Source organism: Pan troglodytes, chromosome 5, assembly GCF_028858775.2.
Source record: "Pan troglodytes isolate AG18354 chromosome 5, NHGRI_mPanTro3-v2.0_pri, whole genome shotgun sequence".
NCBI lineage: Eukaryota > Metazoa > Chordata > Mammalia > Primates > Hominidae > Pan > Pan troglodytes.
In genome coordinates this window covers 87798233-87817247 of record NC_072403.2, presented here as the reverse complement: position 1 = coordinate 87817247, position 19015 = coordinate 87798233, and the positions used below count along the sequence as shown (strand labels likewise).

The following is a 19015-nucleotide window of genomic DNA, read 5'->3' as shown; positions in this document are numbered from 1 at the left end:
ATGTGCCAGACACAAGTACTCAAATCATTTACAAATATTTAACTCGCGTATTCCTCTTCACAACATGAGGTAGGTACTATTACCTTCAGTTTACAGTGAGGAAACTAAGACATGAAGAGGCTAAGTTCCCTGCCTAAGGTCATACAGACAGTATGTGGTAAAGCATCTGGATCGGGAGCACGTGCTCCCATCCACTATGTTATGTTGCATCTCACATTATTGATTTCACAGCATTACAGAACATTAGATCTGAAAATCATTAAGACATCTGTTTTAGTCTGTTCATTCATAGATGACAAATTTCAGTGGCCTGGGAGAAAGAAGGGACAATTATCACAAGCCTCTGTGTTAGTCAGACATGAGCAGAACCAGCTCTCACAACTACAACTTCATCAATAACCACATGCATCATTTCAACACAGGTTCCACTTCTGTAAAATGGAGATAATATCCCCTACCTCATTATATTTATGATATACAGATTACAATTATGATGTTTATGATGAAATGCAGAATAAGAAGTGTCTTGCATATAACACTTTTTTTAATCTTCTTTTTTTTCCTGTCTTCTTGTGCTCTTTCCCTGTATGCACACTATTGCTAGTGAGAGGAGGTGCCTGCTGGGCTTCCTGGGTCGAGTAGGGGCTCAGGAAGCTGTGAAACTCACTCATTTCCTGTATCAGGACTTACTTTGGTCCTGGATGAATAATATTAAAGATATGTGCTTAAAATATTCCTAACACCAGGATTTGTGCATGTGTTTTCTTCCCCAAGAAAGCTATAACAGCAAAAATTTTGCCATAAGCTTCCCTATGTCCTCTCTCCCTCTCTCCCTTCCCCCTCCCCTGAAACTAAAAGAAATGTTAAATGCCCATTTTTCTGTGACCAGTGGGCCTTATCTATGCTCCTAATTCCAACTCCTTGTAAACATACTTTGTAAAGTCCCGTAAATTCCCGTCTCCTTTGCCATGCCGCTGCAAGGTCATAAAGTAAATAAAACCTAAGTTGCAATTCCGGTTTTCCTCAAAATCTAAAACACATCACAAAATAATTTACTGCCTTTGTTTCTCGCTCTGGTAACATCTTCCCCCTGCACGTATTTCCTGCCTTGAAGAGTTTAAAAGGAAACTGCATAATCTAACTCTGGCTACCCACTCGGGACCCCTTCCACACTGTGAAAGCTTTGTACTGTCACTCTGCTCAATAAAGTCTATGGCTTTTTTTTTCTCTTGGTCCCTATCTCCATCACTCACTGCAGGCAGCCACCACACCAATTCTTTGGCATGGCTAAGGCAAGAACCTTTAGCATTACACTAGGTACTGGCTGTACTTTAAAAGTCCTTCTCATGGTTTATTTAATCTTGCAAGTGAGGAAACCAAAGCTCAGAGAGCCTCTGGGATCTAACACCAAAGCCCATTATTGACTACTACATTAAACGGTGCTGTAGGTTTTCCTTAACTCATCCTTGGTATAAGATCGTACAATAATGTCTTAATATAGGGGTTGACAATCTTTTTCTCTAAAGGGCCAGATAGTAAATATTTTAGGCTTTGCAGGACATATAGCCTCTGTTGCAACTACTCAACTCTGACACTAGCACAAAAGCTGGTATAGACCACACATAAATGAGTGGATGTGGCATTGTCCCAATAAAATTTTACTTACAAAAACAGGCAGTGGGCCAAATTTGGGCTGTGGTTCATAGTTTGCCATTCCCTGTATTCGTAGATCAAATTTAGAATTATGCAAAGTCCTACTGTTTATGTACAGACTGAAACACTGGAGTTGAAAAGTTGCTTTTGCCATGTATTTCAATACTCTTTTCAATCTGCATAAGATTAAAATTTTCATTTATTTTCATTTCTCATTAATAAAGTACATGGGCTTTTATATATTAAATTGCCCTAATTAATTCACCCAATGATCCTGAAAATTTTCAAAAATGCCTTAATAGATGATAGAGAATTAATCTTCTCACCTATTGGAAAAGTGTAATATAACTGGAAAATTTAACTAAAAATTACCCTAAATTTATCAGGATAAAATAGTCAGTTATTTATCCTTCAAAAATGAGAGGTTTATTCCTAAGCAATATCACTGATTTGTTCAAAACTGAGCTCAGAATGACTGATAATGAAACATTCTTCATTTGGGAGATTCAACATGTAACTCAGTATATTTTAGATATTTCTTAAAGTTTTTAAGCAAACTGCATATAAAGAGACAATTTTCATATGACAAATAAATAACAGAAATTCTATTTAATTTTTTTCCTCTTAAAAAAATAAAAAGCAAACCTGAAGTGCTGCCAGCTTCCTCAAAATCAATATTTCCAAGGTGCAGGACGCCAGCTACTACCCGGAAGAGATCAAGCTTTTCTTCATCATCCAAACCAATTTTTTTCATAGCCGTGCACATTCTAATAAAATCACCATGGTCATCTAGCAGAGGATCTTTCATAGAACCTGCCTTAAGGTACTACAAAACAAGAAGACACCAATTAACTGATCGTTACATTATTTAAGTACACTAAAACTACTACACCAGGTCAATTAATGCACTATATAACATGCAAAAATAAAATCTGTCAATGGGAAAATCTTTACTATTCTAACATTCAAAAACTAAATGATCATGAAAAGTATACACAGGATCTCTCTGTTCTATTTCACTATTTACTACATGTGAATCTACACTTATCAGTAAAAATTTCAATTAAAATAATGAAATTAGATGTTTTTCAATTAAATTACAATTTTCACTCTAAAGTCTTATAATCCTAGCATATTAGAAAAAGACAAAAATTGAGTGAAAAAGGAGGGAATATCAATACTTGAACCAACATTACAGTTTTTTTAAATGAGGTAATGATAAATATATTCATTTAATTATTCCACAATGTATACATGTATCAAACATTACATTGTATTCCAATGTACTGTATAAATATATATTATTCTTGTTAATTAAAAAAAGAAAAAGTAAGTTAAAAGGTGCAATAAAAAATTTAAATGTGACAATCAGTATGACTCCTTTAGGTTAACTGCCACCAACTGCACCAATATTAAGTTGTAGTAAATAGGGGTCAGGCTGATACAATTTTCATGCCTTAGAATTCTTTTTTAAACCTTTTTATATGCATATATATATATGGTAAAGTATATTAGTAAGCATTATACTTACTCTAATAATTTACACAATGACTTAAAACATTTCAGAAAAAATGAGAAGAAAATTTGTTTTCTCTCCTAAAAGAACTTGCATCTAATGTACTCATTTGTTAGACTCTATACCAACTCAGAAGAAAAAAAGAAGAAGAAAGTCAGGTCTGCAGAAACTAGAAGGAGAAACATAAAAGTTACTGGACACAAAAAGATTGTACTAGAAATTTTCCAGAACTTGAGAATATACAAGTTAAACATTAAGTAACAGGATCATGATTAACTGATCATTAAAGATGCCTCCTGGAGATAGATATTTTTTCCTCCCAGTAAACAAATGATTCCCAGCTCAAGCTATAATTGTCTTTCCACAAAATTATTTAAAATGTTCAATTATGAATGTGTAACATTTCTGGAAAATATCTAAGACAATAAAATTCAATTTTATTCTTAAAAGAAGCAAAGGAAACAATCACATGCAGCCAAAACTGTTCAGCAGAAAACACACATCATGCAGAATTTTTAGTCTTGCAGTCAAAGAATTGCTTCATTTAAAAACTGTTCCTAATCAAAAGTTAATGAACATATTTGCTGTATGGCAGACTAAAAATACTGCATTTTTCTAAAAATTACACACAACCTAAAGACATTCAGATGGAATTGGGCAAAGGGTTTAATTAGTCAAAATGATCACCTCATCCTCCTGATAAAGAAGACATAAAAAGTAATTTAAACATATTAATCCATTATTTAACTGTACATATAAACGCACACTCACTCAATGTGAATAAGATTTCTGAAAGAGTATACTGACTCTAGAATAAGAGGGCAATTTTCTTCTTTGGAGAGTACATGCTACTGTTTGGAGAGTAAACTCGTTTTCTTTCCTCTCTACTCCATTTTTTTCCATGGCAAATGATCAAATTTATATCTTTTCCCCCCTTCAGAACTGCTGAAATGTCCCACTAGGAAAGCTCTCCATTATCTTAGTGAAAGGAATATAGCTACTATATTTTGATATCTCAGAAAAACATAGTCTTATCAAGACAAAGAAAGATACCATAATAAATATTAATGTTGCTTCTTAAAGTACCAACCATGGCTATAGCAAAGTTTATAGTTTGTAATTCAGATTCTGTATCTATAATGATATATAAAATGCCAAATTAAATAAAAATTAACTGTAGGGTTGTCTGCTTAGAATTTTAAATAATGGAATATTTTATTTGCTTTCTATCCTTTTATATAAATATGCTAAAAATATAAATCATCTCATTCATTTTAAGAAGAGTAAAAAATATTGGGCTTACAAATGTAGAAGCATTAAAAACTAACTATTATAAAAATGTGTTCGATTACTCAATTTAAATATTTAATAAAATTAATAAAAGTAACATTAACCAGTATCTATCATTAATCCTTACTTTAGTATTTCATAACTTAAGCCCCTTGAGTACGTGTAACTTAATATCACTTATTAAACACTGCATATTAAAATTTATAAGGGTTGTAAATTTTTACATTAAGAACTTAATGTTTTAAAAATAATACTTAATGGTATAATTATATCTAATTATTCTTAGAAATATAATTTACTGAAACCAATATATAAATTTTTCATAATATATTACATAAATATGATGTTTTAAACAGAACTACAATAATATATAAGCTTTTTTTTTTTTTGAGACAGAGTCTCGTTCTGTCGCCCAGACTGGAGTACGGTGGTGCGATCTCCACTTACAACAGCCTCTATCTCCTGGGTTCAAGTGATTCTCCTGCCTCAGCCTCCCAAGTAGTTGGGATTACAGGCACACACCACGACACCTGGCTAATTTTTGTAATTTTTTGGTAGAAACAGGGTCTCATCATGTTGGCCGAGCTGGTCTCAAACTCCTGAACTCAAATGATCCACCTGCCTCAGCCTCCCAAAGTGCTGGGATTACAAGCGTGACCCACTCCACCTGACCAGCTTTTTTTTGTTTGTTTTTAATTCTGTTGCCCAAGCTGGAGTACAATGGCATGATCGTGGCTCACTGCAGCCTCCACCTCCAGGGTTCAAGCAATCCTCCCACTTTAGCCTCCCAAGTAGCTAGAACTACAGGCATACACGACCTCACCCAGCGAATTTTTTTTATTTTTTGTAAAGATGGGGTTTCACTATGTTGCCCAGGCTGGTCTCAAACTCCTGGCTTCAAACGATCCTCCCCGCCTTGGCCTCCCAAAGTGCTGGGATTACAGGTGTGAGCCACCACGCCTAGCCTATAAGCATTTCTTCCCAAGAACGCTTAATCTATTTACTGTCTACATCAAACCTCACATCAGCCTTGAAATAGACAATAAATTGTAAAAGACATATACTTAAGCTCAAGTGGGTAATATAAGAGCAAGTTTCAAAAATGCTAGAAGAGAATGATTCTTAGGCAATTTAATACCTTCATGCTTGAAAACAGAATGAGAGGAGAGCAATGCAGTGATGCCCAACCAGAAGAACCAGAACCTGTCACTTCACTAGATAACAACAAGAGGTATAAAGTATTACACTGTGACAGAGACTTAGATGAATATTTAGTTTTTTAAAGTATAAGCCTAAAAGTTAGAACTCTTACTTGGGCTCCAAAATAAAAATTATAACACATCTTTCAGCATGAGTTTTTTTTTAAGTTAAAGATTTTATGAACAATGGTCTACTATACCTCAGGACTTTTGCGGTTCTGTAAAATCTGTTTGTCAGTTTCTTTGTTAGCAAAGTATCTAGTGCAGCCTCGGTTTAAATACTATGACAAAACAAATTAAATATAATTAACATATATGATCCACAGGGAAATAATACAGGAGAAAACACAACTTACCAAATAGTGCCAACCATGAAGAATTTCTAAACACAACTTGAGTACTGTATAATCTCATCATTCAAATCAATACTTCTTTATTTTATAAGCATTTTCTTCCTACTAATAAAACCAGGAATATTAAAAATCCTAATCTCTGAGCGTAGATTAAATAAAATGATTAAAAATCAATGACATAAAAGTTTTCTACTTTTAAAGGGCAACAATTTTATATCTTTTCAGTATCAAAAATCTAAACATAGTGCATAAAATCATGAAAATCACCTTCCTACTAAATATGTAGAATCTCAAGTAAGAACCGATAGTATGGTTTAATTTTTCAAGTAATATTTTAAATTCTGAGAAGTTAAGAAATTCTATCCTTGATTTTCTTAATTTTTGATTTTTAGAGTCAGTTTTTTAAAACATGCTTTTCACATTTATTGAAAGCTAACAATGACTGTACATAAATTACAGTACTTGCTTTATGCTTTATGGATCAAATAATTTAAAGTTTTCTTATTTCAGTGATTTACTTCACTTACCAAAGGCTTTCAAAAGCTAAATGCTTCCAAAATATAGAACAAGAGGAGTAGTTCAAAAAAAGAAAATCTACTGGTATCAACAAGAATCTACTGCTCCCATTTATTAGTCTCACAATTGAAGGCTTGCTTCATTTAAAAACTGTTTCTAATAAAAAGTGAATGAACATATTTGCTATACGGTAGACTAAAAGTACTGCATTTTTCTGAAAATTACACACAGCCTAAAGACATTTAGATGGAATTGGGCAAATCTGATCAGAAAGGATGTACACAGAGAACAGGATGGACAAGATTTTTTAAACATCTCAGCTTCTCTTAAATCAGGTTGCTATGATTTTATTGTACCATGGCATGAATTCCCAAATTGAATACACCACATCATACACATACCAAAAAAAATTTTATAAAAATTTGAATGATTTGGGGATAAATTAATATTTTAGACAATCGATGCATCTATCTTTCCTTCTCCATTATAATTAAATGCTAAAATACAGTAAAAACAAGACAACTATATACATGGGTTTTTTTTTCTTCCACCCTAGAATCTTTGGGAAAAAAATAAAAGAGAAGGGAGCAGGGACAATGTTGGTAAGCATTTTCAATGGACTGTTTCAAATAAGAGCTCTTTTACTTAGCAGAATAATAGTTTAAACATATAGAGCCAAAATAAATATGTTCTTTGCTACCAAGCACTTTGTCTCCTCACTCCAATTGTTTTGTCAAATACTTTGCTTCTGGACAGTGGGGCCTAATATTACAACCTTGGATAGAAACGTGTCCTTTTAGTTTTTCTGTAACTAGAACACTATCCCGGCCATCTATTCTTATTCTATCCAAGCCTTCTTTACATTCAAGGATCTATCCATGATTACAGCAATTGGCTCCAGAAACATGTGCAGAAATATTTGAAATGTCTAAATGCAAACATTTTTAAACCTTTTACTTTTTAAAGTATATGTGTGGTTAATAAAAATGTTTACAGACGTATACATCCACAATTCTTTACATACTAATTTTGATAGAGTAGTGACCAAAAAAATTCAACAATTTTGCAAGTGTTCAACCTACTGCAGGTTTCCCCTTTGTTTTTAAAACCTGATCTCTCAATTATAACCAGAGGGCTAAACTACAGAAAAACCTGATGAAATCACTAACACACTTTCAAGTGACTTTAAGGCAGAATTATTTGGGGGAAGTGGATATAGTAGTGGGTGTGTTGTGCCTGCATATGAGAGGAATATTCAAGATGGCAGATGTATGCAACGCTGTTCCCCTACTCTTCCTCTTACCATCACAAGGACTCTCCTGTAAGAAAGGAAATCAGGCCTCCTGGTTCACACTGCAGAAACAGGAAATCCTCTGACCAGATATATTTCAATAGCTGCCCTTTCAGGATGCCTGCCATTGTACCAGGAAAGGCTGTACATTCTGAAACCCAAAAATACTATACTCCCAAGCCTCCAAGCAGGAAGAAATGCTAGATTAAGGCCAGAATAGTCACATCACTTTATTGTCAGCTAAGTATTGACAAAACCGTATCATCATTATTATATTTCATGTAATTCCTAGTAATTTATTCCTTTTTTAAAAACCATAGTAAAAAAGAAATGCTTCCTTTACTTTCATGAAAATGTGGGCAACTAGCTTCAAATTCCAATTAATTTGGAGAGCTCTAGGAAAGACTGGACATTTTAGAAGTATATAAAGAGATACATTTATAAAGTGTTTTAAGACAACAGACTTTTAAAATTTGCAAACACACATTAAAAGAAATTGGTTGAAGTAAAAGAAAAGCTGTCTGCAAACACACACACACACACACACACACACACAACCACAGAGCAGTAATTATGTGTGTTATGATTCTCAAATGGAGGCTTTCTGACCAAAAAAGACTATCAGAATCAGCTGGGGAACTCTATACAGACGACATTCCTTACTCACATTGCATTCCTTTGTATAAACTACATTCCCATACTCCATACAAGGACACTGTTTTCTAACCTGAGAATCTGAAAATTGTGTTAACCAAACCATCCCCAGTCACCGCTCCTAGAAACTCTACTCGCTTGTAATGCTCGGGTGTGTGTGTGTGTGTGCGCGCGCGTGTGTGTGTGTGCGTGTGTGCGTGTGTGTGTGTGTGCGTTTCCCACCACATCTAAGTTGATCAAGAGCAGGGACTGTGTATTATTTATCTTTTTAATCCTGGCCCAATGCCTGGCACCCAATGGGCAAGCAATAAATATTTGTTGTTGAAGTAAATTAAGAAATTCAATCATGTGTCCTTTATTAATATTAATTTAGTGTTCAAACATTTTTACAGATAAGTCAAAGGTAACTTTAAAGCTAGTATTACAGAGCTATTATCAATTTCTAATTGAGTTTAAATTGACGTAGGGTTTAACATCTATCCTTTTATCTATTCCATTATGTGCCTCCTCATACAGTGTTATATTATAAACTCAGCAGTACACCTTAATAGAGATCTTCTCAGTACAGTGGTCATTCTAACATGTTATACTTGATCCAATGTAAGTTACATACACACAACAAGTAGATTTCAAAATTCACTAAAATAAGTATTAGGCTTGATGGCAATTATATTTTCAAAAATTATACAAATTTTTTTTTTCTTTGAGATAGGGTCTCGCTCTGTTACCCAGGCTGGAGTGCAGTGGCACAATCATGGCTCACTGCAGCCTCAACCTCCTGGGCTCAGGTGATCCTCCCACCTCAGCCTCCCGAGTAGCTGGAACTACAGGTGAGTGCCACCATGCTCAGCTAATTTTTTGTATTTTTTTTTTTTTAGAGACAGGGTCTCGCTACATTGCCCAGGCCGCTCTCGAACTCCCAGGCTCAAGCAATCCATCCGCCTCAGCCTCCCAAAGTGTTGGGATTACAGGCATGAGCCACTGCACCTGGCTATATGAAATTTCTTTTCTTCTGACCTACCCGAAAATTATCTGGTGAACTCAAATGAAGTTTTTCTCTAATATCTTCAGAAGCACCAGCACACAACCTATAAAAGATATGATAATTTCTTTCCTCTTTGCCTTGAACACAGATCCTAGATTTCTCTAGGAGATAATGTGAAACAAATCCTCCAACAACTGAGCTCTAAAAAACAAAACACAGAGAAAATATATTTTTGCATTTAAAGTCTTAAAATATAATTAACCAATGTTAAATTATTTACCTTTTCTAATACACATTTGTCTATCAAAGAGGTTATAATATTCACCAAATAAAGGGGAAAAAACAAATAACTAAACGTAAGCACAGAGTATTTATAATGGTCATCCTTCATTTTAAACATCCTCATTTAAGTCTCTACCCAAATCCTGCTAAGTTTTGAGCCTCCTAAGAATCACAATTGACCTTGCACCGTACCTCAACACAGGTGCTAGAATATCTTACATGACTAGCTATACAGTAATACTCAATGCTGAAGTCAAATTCAGCATCTGGGTTTTAGATTGTGAAAGGAGCTTTTAGATGGTCATAGTGGACACATATATTCCTGCAACCATCTAAAGTAACAATGAAACTTAAAGGTATTTACCATTAAGTGCAAATACAGCACCAACTGACCCTTGCATTTTCACAAACACTCCCCAAAAATATCATTCCAAAGCTTACTCTCACTTACCTTTTCATTAAAATGTATTTCTACAAATTTCCCAAATCGACTGCTATTATTGTTGCGAACAGTCTTCGCATTTCCAAAGGCTTCTAGGAGTGGGTTAGCTATTGAGAAACAAAAAAATCCATCAAAAAATTAGCATGACGGAACATTACAAAATATGCATGGTATATCTCCATTTGTTAATATATATGTCTAGAAAAAAATGTTCTAAAAAATATTAACATGGGTGGGACACAGTGGCTCATGCCTGTAATCCCAGCACTTTGGGAGGCCAAGGCAGGTGGATCACGAGGTCAGGAGTTCGAGACCAGCCTGGCCAAGATGATGAAACCCCGTCTCTACTAAAAAATACAAAAATTAGCCAGGCGTGGAGGTGCATGCCTGTAATCCCAGTTATTTGGGAGACTGAGGCAGGAGAATTACTTGAACCCGGGAGGCGGAGGTTGCGATGAGCCGAGTTCGCACCATTGCACTCCAGCCTGGGCGACAAGAGCAAGGCTCTGTCTCAAAAAAAAAAAAAAAAAAAAAAAAAAAAAAAAAAATAACATGAAGGAATTCACATGTAATGCCAAATTCCACAAATATTTATTGACTACCCACTATGCTCAGGCACTATTCAAGTCCAGGAGATAGGAAAATTTCTCAAATATATAACAAGAAAATATAAATGTTATAGGAAAGACTAAATTTTTAAGCCACTATGTTACAAAATTTATAACTAGACTTTAAAATTTTTTCCCTAAAAATTTTACTGTTTTATCTAGTATATCAGGCCCACAACAGTACTTAGATAAAACAGCAAACCTCTTGTGAGAAAATATAGGCAAGAGATGTATTATTTGACTTACTTTTCTAAAACATTTTACATATTAATAGTCTCCATATTTAACATTTTTACATGTATATCCAGTGAAATTTAACAAATTAAGAGTTTACAGAATTACCTAAGGCTCTCAGAATAATAGGTTTTAAAATCCTAATGAATAAATATAATATTTTCACTGTTATTTTACAATCACCTATACACATATCATGACTGGATAAGAGTTATTAGATTCTACTCTTATACTCACCTAAATCTCAATTACAAACATACCAAATTAGTGTTAATCTTACACACATATTCTCCATCAACAAACTTAAAGTGCTTCATAATGTTCAGTGTTAAATTTTTTTTTATGAAGCATGTTCTTCCTATAATAAACATGAAGCCGGCCGGGCTTGGTGGCTCATGCCTGTAACCCCAGCACTCTGGGAGGGCGAGGCAGGCGGATCTCGAGGGCTGAAGATCGAGACCATCCTGGCTAACACGGTGAAACCCCGTCTCTACTAAAAATATAAAAAATTAGCCAGGCGTGGTGGCGGGCGCCTGTAGTCCCAGCTACTTGGGAGGCTGAGGCAGGAGAATGGCGTGAACCCCAGAGGCAGAGCTTGCAGTGAGCCGAGATCGCGCCACTGCACTCCAGCCTGGGAGACAGCGATACTCCGTCTCAAAAAAATAAATAAATAAAATAAAATAAATAAAAAAATAAACATGAAGTCATATTTCTTATGAAGCCTTTTCAAGTAGATTTCTCCTATTCTATCTAGAGTAGAATGCTTAACTAGTCTCTAAACTCTTTTAAAGATCATTCCCCAGCCATTTCACATGCCAAAATAAGTAAGAAAACATTAAAACTAAAAGAAATATTAACATATATCCTTCATGTTTCAGATGGGACAAAAAAACTGAAGCCAACATGGTCAGCCAGGCGCGGTGGCTCACACCTGTAATCCCAGCACTTTGGGAGGCCAAGGTGGGCAGATCATGAGGTCAGGAGTTTGAGATCAGCCTGACCAACATGGTGAAACCCCGTCTCTACTAAAAATACAAAAACTAGCCGGGCATGGTGGTGGGCACCTGTAATCCCAGCTACTCAGGAGCCTGAGGCAAGAGAATCACTTGAACCCGGGAGATGGAGGCTGAGGTGAGCCGAGATCTTGCCACTGCACTCCAGCGTGGGTGAAAGAGTGAGACGCCAACTCAAAAAAAAAAAAAAAAAAACAAGAAGAAAAAAAAAAAAAACCATGGTCAACTCACTCTTCAAAGTCCACATAACTGGCTGTTAACAAAAAGAGGACTCAATTACAGGTCTCCCCAACTCCCTTATTGATAATCTACTAGTTTTTGCTGAAGAATTTAAAACAGTAAAATATCCCAAAATAGGATAAGAACCTCTCCAACAGAAAATCATATTAATGCTACTAATAATATACTCATTCCAAAACCAGCAACTAAACTTCTATTAAGGATGGGATCAAAAGACTCTATACCCTTCTAGTTACATTTACTATTCTCCATTAAGAGGCTATTGAGCTGGGTGCAGTGGTTCACACCTGTAATCCCAACACTTTGGGAGGCTGAGGCAGGTGGATCACCTGAGGCCAGGAGTTCAAGACCAGCCTGGCCAACATGGTGAAACCCCGACTCTACTAAAAAAAATACAAAAATCAGCCAGGCGTGGTGGCACACACCCCTATAATCCCAGCTACTCGGGAGGATGAAGCAGCGCTATCACTTGAACTCAGGAGACAGAGGTTGCAGTGAGCCAAGATCACACCACTGCACTCCAGACTCGGCGACAGAGTGAGACTCAGTCTCAAAAAAAAAAAAAAAAAGAAGCTATAGAAGCACTTGGAATAACACTTTCCAACTTGTCTCCACTATAACACACTACATACTGTACAGCACATTACTGGGGAAGAAACTGGGCGTATATCCAATTATTAAGTGAGTGTGCACCTCAAGTGAGCAAATCAGAATACTAATTAGTCTTTTACTGAGGTAGCCCATAATTTGTTCTTTTTTATTAATTTATTCACAGTTTTCAAGAACGACTCCCTCGCTAAAGTAAGGCACTTTACTGTGAATAAAGCATTACTTACAAGATAAGTACATATCTGGGTATGTTACAACACCACATAAAAACTGTAAATGAAACTAGGAAATTCTTTATATTAAAAAAAAAAACTTTACTGATGCTCAACTTTAAAAATGTTTATTAGAGTTGTATTTAGATTGATCTACATGCAGATTTTAAATCACTGCGAAAAACGCACATATCATTTGCTATGATCTAGCAAAATGCATGAACATACAAGGCCCCTAATAAGTTTTTGTTCAACCAACATTTTTCTTTAAGATGTCAAGAGCATGTGTATTGCACTCCTAGAGTCCCAGCTACTTACAAGGCTGAGGCAGGAGGATTGCTTGAGCCCAGGAGGTTGAGACCAGCCTGGGCAACATAGTGAGATGCTGTCTCTAATTTAAAAACAAAAAAGGCCAAGAGAGTGTTAAAATATGCATTTACTACGGCATGTAGTTAAAATGCCTAGCTTTATATCTGAATTTCACAACTGATGAACAATATGAGCTTCAGCATATTTAAATATTATCATCTTTAAAGTAGGGATAAAATAGTTTCTAATTCATTCTGTGAAGATTTAAATTACATAACAGATTTTTAAACAAATGAGATAATGCCTAATACAACCCATATATGTTATTACCACCATTATTATTAAAAAATGCTTACTGAGTACATAGTGGGGGAAAGTAAGACAGGGGGAAGGAGAAAAAGTGTTCAGAGAAGCCTGTTTAAGACAGCTCAAAGAACTACAAGGAGCCCAATGTGATTAAAGCATAAGGAGTCAAAAGAAACATGACTCCAGGTGAGCTCAGAAGAGGCAGGAGCCAGACCACACAGAGCACCGTGGGTGATGTTATGAATTTGGGGCATGATGTTGAGAGCAATATGAAGCCATCAGATTATTTAAAGCAAAAGAAATTATTCCAGCTGGGCGCGGTGGCTCACCCCTATAATCCCAACATTCTGGGAGGCCAAGGCGGGTGGATCACTTGAGGTCAAGAGTTCAAGACCAGCCTGGCCAACATGGTGAAACCCCATCTCTACTAAAAATACAAAAATTAGCCAGATGTGGTGGTGGGCGCCTGTAATCCCAGCTACTCGGGAGGCTGAGGCAGGAGAATCACTTGAACCCAGGAGGCAGAGGTTGTAGTGAGCCAAGATCAAGCCACTGCACTCCAGCCTGGGTGACAGAGTGAGATTCCACCTCAAAAAAAAAAAAAAAGAAAAGAAAAAGAAAAAGAAATTATTCCAACTTCTATACAGAGACTGGATTAAGGAGAAGTAAGAATCTAAGTGAAGAGACCAAACAGGAGTCTATGATGCAGGAGGGCATCATGCAGGAGATTCAACATAATGGTAGTCTAGGCCAGCAGTCTCCAAACTGAGGTACAAGAAGACTTTCTAAGAAGGTATACAAGCATGGATAGCTTAAGGAAATCAATTTACACACTACTGCCTTCGTTAAAAAATGACTTCTTTAAAAAAGCACCTAATGCCAAATAACTCTTCTTCCTCTTTCCTTTACACAAAACAAGCTCCATAAAACAAACAGGAAGCTAAAGACATTCCTGTATTCTTTCATTCATTCAACAGATATTTATGCTCTGTATCAGTTACCATTCTAGGGGTTTGGAATATGAAACAAAAATCCCTGCCTTCTTAGTGTTTTCATGAGGTGCGGGTGGGGGCAGAAACAATTGATATTAGGTAAATAACAAGATGATATATGAGCAATGATTAGTAGGAGATAAGAGAGTCTTTTGCATCTCTGAGAGAAGAACATTCCAGACCACTAAAAGAAGTCTTGTAAATTAATTTCAGTACATGCGTTAACAACAGAAACATTAGCAATACCTTCAACAATTCTGTCATCAATATCTTGACCTGTTCCATAGGATTCAGTCAGGTATCTGTTTAAAATATAGGATAAAAAATGTTGATAACAATAATATGGTGTACAATAATTTATAATTATTTAGTACATATAAAACTGAAACCTAGATCATCATTATAACAAATGTGTAATTAAATGCAACTATTCTGTCATAGCTTTTAAAATTTATTTAAAATTCTATTTGGGGCCAGGTGTGGTGGCTCATGCCTGTAATCCCAGCATTTTGGGAGGCCAAGGCGGGTGGATTACCTGAGGTCAGGAGTTCGAGACCAGCCTGGCCAACATGGTGAAACCCCTTCTCTACTAAAATACAAAAAATTAGCCAGGCATGCTGGCATGCGCCTGTCATTCCAGCTACTCAGGAGGCTGGGGCAGGAGAATCGCTTGAACCTGGGAGGCCAAGGTTGCAGTGAACCAAAACTGCACCACTGCACTCCAGCCTGGGCGACAGAGTGAGACTCCGTTTCAAAAAAAAAAAAAAAAAATTATATTTGGTGGTACTATGCTCATTACCTCAATGATGAGATCATTCACACCCCAAACCTCTGTGTCACAAAATATACTCATAACAAACCTGCACATGTATGGCCTGAATCTAAATGTTGAAATTATAAAAATGAAAAATAAATTCTATTTGTATTGCATTTAACATCTAATCGATATTGTTTTTTAAATTGTTTTGGGAATGTTCTGATTTTATCCAACTATTTGATTTTAAATATATCATATTCATCAACTATAGGAGATGTCAAAGCCTTTTGTGAGAGCCTATTAATTCAATCTTTGGCTACAGAAAATGAGGCAATCTGCCTCCGAACAACTGGGAAGTTATCACTATTCCTGTTGTTTCACTGAAATATGAAACACGGAGAAATAACTATTTGCCTGGCACATTTCAAAATACAGAGCAATCCTTAATTTAAAATGTAAGTTCATATTATAAGTTTATAACTCCTTAACTTTTTGTTCATTTTCATATATTAATCATAGACTCATATAGACTATTACATACAGGAAAGAAAGAAAAAGAAATTGAAACACTTAGAATCCAAGAATACTGGGAAGCATTCACTTAACCAGAATTGTGTGTATGTATATATACACATATATATAACAGCTGTTAACAAACTCTGCAATTGATTTTACATAAATAACTCTGAACAGCATACATATTTACATAATGAATAGCAAACTTTCATAGTACCACTATGCAGCAATCAACTAAGAACTATAATTCCGTGGGAGTAACACTGGTGAGTATGCTGCTCCTAGCAGTAGTTCAACCACTAGATCTAACCTCATGGGTATGTAAATTAAAAGAACTATACTACAATGAGTGTTATGATTCCTTCCATTTTTAAAATGCTATAATTCTAAACAAAGTGTAAGGCCAGGCATGGTGGCTCATGCCTGTAATCTCAGCACTTTAGAAGGTCAAAGTGGGAGGGTCACTTGAGTCCAGGAGCTGGACACCAGCCTGGACAACATAGCATAACCCTGTCTCTACAAAAAAATAAAAAATTAGCCAGGATGGTGGCACATGCCTGTGGTCCCAGTTACTTGGGAGGCTGAGGTAGGAGGATCACTTGGCCCCAGGAGGTCGAGGATGCAGTGAGCTATGATTGCACCACTGCCCTACAGCCTGGGTGACTGGGCAACAGAGCAAGACCCTGTTTTCAAAAAAAACAAACTAAACCAAACAAACAAACAAAAAAAACACAATGCAGAGAGTTTAATTTAATGGCAGCAAAGAGAACACATTAGGAGGCAGACTATAGGGAAATAGAAATAAGGAGGCAAATTATCGTAAGCTTAAGGTAAAAAATGGTTTTAACCATGCTAACAACAGAAATATAGACAGAACGTAAATGTGAGATTCTTAAGGAATATTTCTAGATCACCCTTTGTCTAACCAGTACCGGTATCCTCCAAGATCCTCGTGTGAATAACATGTCAGAGCTGGCTTTCAGTAATCTATAGACTAGCTTCCATATAAGGTGTCTGTATCTTAAAGAGGATAGAGCTCACCATTCCAAACTATGTCATGAAGTATGCAAAGGTATTAAAAGTCAACCTTTTCAAATTCTCAAAGAAATATGTGCACACCCATGTTCATAACAGCACTATTGACAACAGCCAAGAGGTGGAAGTAACCTAAATGTCCATTGACAAATGCATGGATAAACAAAATGTACCACAGATCTACAATAAAACAGTATTCAGCCTTAAAAAGGAAGGATGGGATCCAAAATACTAAAAAATAAAAATAAAAGGAAGGAAATTCTGACACATACTACAACATGGATGAATCTTAAGTTGAGCTAAATAAAATAGGCCAGTCACAGAAAGACAAATACTGTGTAATTTCACTTACATGAGAAATAGCTAAAGTAGTTAAATTCACAGAAAAACTGGAAAGTAGAATGATGGTTGCTAGGTGAGTGGATAAATGGAGTTGTTGTTGAATGGGTCAAGTTTTAGTTTTCCAAGATGAAAGTTCTGGAGATTGTACAGATTGGCTGCACAACAATGTGAATATACTTAATGCTACTATGCTATACACTTAGAAATGGTTGACAACTTTTACGTAAGTATTTTTTTACCAGAAAACAGTCAACCTGGTTGCCAAGCATGGTGGTTCATGCCTATAATCCCAGCATTTTGGGAGGCCAAGGCAGGAGGGTTGCTCAAGCCCAGCCCAGAAATTCGAAACCAGCCTAGGCAACACAGTAAGACTTCATCTCTACAAAAAAAGTAAAAGATTAGCAGGGCATGGTGGCATGTGCCTATAGTCCCAGCCATTCGGGAGAATGAGGTGGAACAGTGGCTTGAGCCCAGGAGGTCAAGGCTACAGTGAGCTATGGTGGTGACACTGCATTCCACCCTGGGTGACACAGTAAGACCCTATCTCAAGGAGGGGAAAAAAAGATCAACCTACTCAAATACTTCAAGTTAGCTGAATACTCACCTTAGAACAAATTTTGTATTTTCTGTTTTGCCGGCTCCTGATTCTCCAGATACAATGATAGACTGACTCATCTTGAGCACCTTCATGTCTCGAAAAGCTTTATCAGCTAGGGTCAAAATAAGACATTAATGATGAGCAATATATTAAATATAAAGTTAATAATAGAAAGTTCACTTTAGGAGCACTTACTCTTAAAGAAATCATAAATGTCTATTCAATGTTAATGAAATTTTAAAATAAAGTCATTCAAAAGTGTTCAAATCATTTTAAAAGTATTTACTTTAAATGTTCTATCTTATTATCCTAAAAGTTAAGTAATATGAAATCCAAATAAACAACTCTTAAGTTTCTGACAGAATGTCTTGATATTATGGGCTGTGGCTCATCTCTTCCTAATTCCAGAGCTGATCTGCAGAGGGATTAAAAAAATGCATAACTATGCATAACTATGCATAACTAATGAAGTCCCCAGTGAAAAGCAAGAATTAATGAGCTTCCAATTAAGAAATCTGGCAACCAAAAATTCAGCTGGAAAAAAAAATACATAATGGCAAAATATATCTGTGGGGTTTTTTTCCTCTAATACAACTATTAAATTTAGAATTTGTCAACATTTTACAACTAGGCAAAATTAACAGCTTTAAATTTCCTAGATTTGCCTCTGTTTACATATATATTTTTTAACTATCTTCATTAGACTCCAACAATTTAGGCTATAAACTGTATTAAATGTTACGACTACACAGACAAGTTGAAAGCAATTTAATGCTGTTAAAGCAGTCTCAAATTAAGACAACTTTAATTCAAAACTAGGTCATCACAATTTGGCTCTATAAGACAACTATTTCTCACCTCAGACATGTGCCAAGAAGACTTCAGAAACGGCTTTTACTCTAAGGGGAGAATGCAAACCATATACAAGAGCGCACACATCCCTTTGTCCAATTTATCAGCAGTGCTTTTTTTTTTTTTTTTTTTTTGAGACAGGGTATCTCTCTGTCACCCAGGTTGAAGTATAGTGGCATGATTTCAGCTCACTGCAGCCTCGATCTCCTGA

General features: G+C 35.8%; 1 protein-coding gene across 9 annotated transcripts in view; it reads right to left on the bottom strand.

Annotated features, from left to right (window-relative positions):
- Window positions 1-19015, bottom strand: part of MYO6 (myosin VI) — a 167467-nt gene that overhangs the window by 65457 nt on the left and 82995 nt on the right. For 8 of the 9 annotated variants that reach the window (XM_009451571.5, XM_009451573.5, XM_001144940.8 and 5 more), the window contains exons 6-11: window positions 17959-18064; window positions 14951-15006; window positions 10191-10288; window positions 9494-9658; window positions 5859-5939; window positions 2299-2479 (exon numbers count right to left, since the gene is read on the bottom strand). In XM_009451571.5, coding sequence (XP_009449846.1) covers window positions 2299-2479; window positions 5859-5939; window positions 9494-9658; window positions 10191-10288; window positions 14951-15006; window positions 17959-18064 — 687 coding nt within the window. The remainder of the gene's footprint in view (window positions 1-2298; window positions 2480-5858; window positions 5940-9493; window positions 9659-10190; window positions 10289-14950; window positions 15007-17958; window positions 18065-19015) is intronic. The other variant, XM_016955884.4, reaches the window with a different exon arrangement.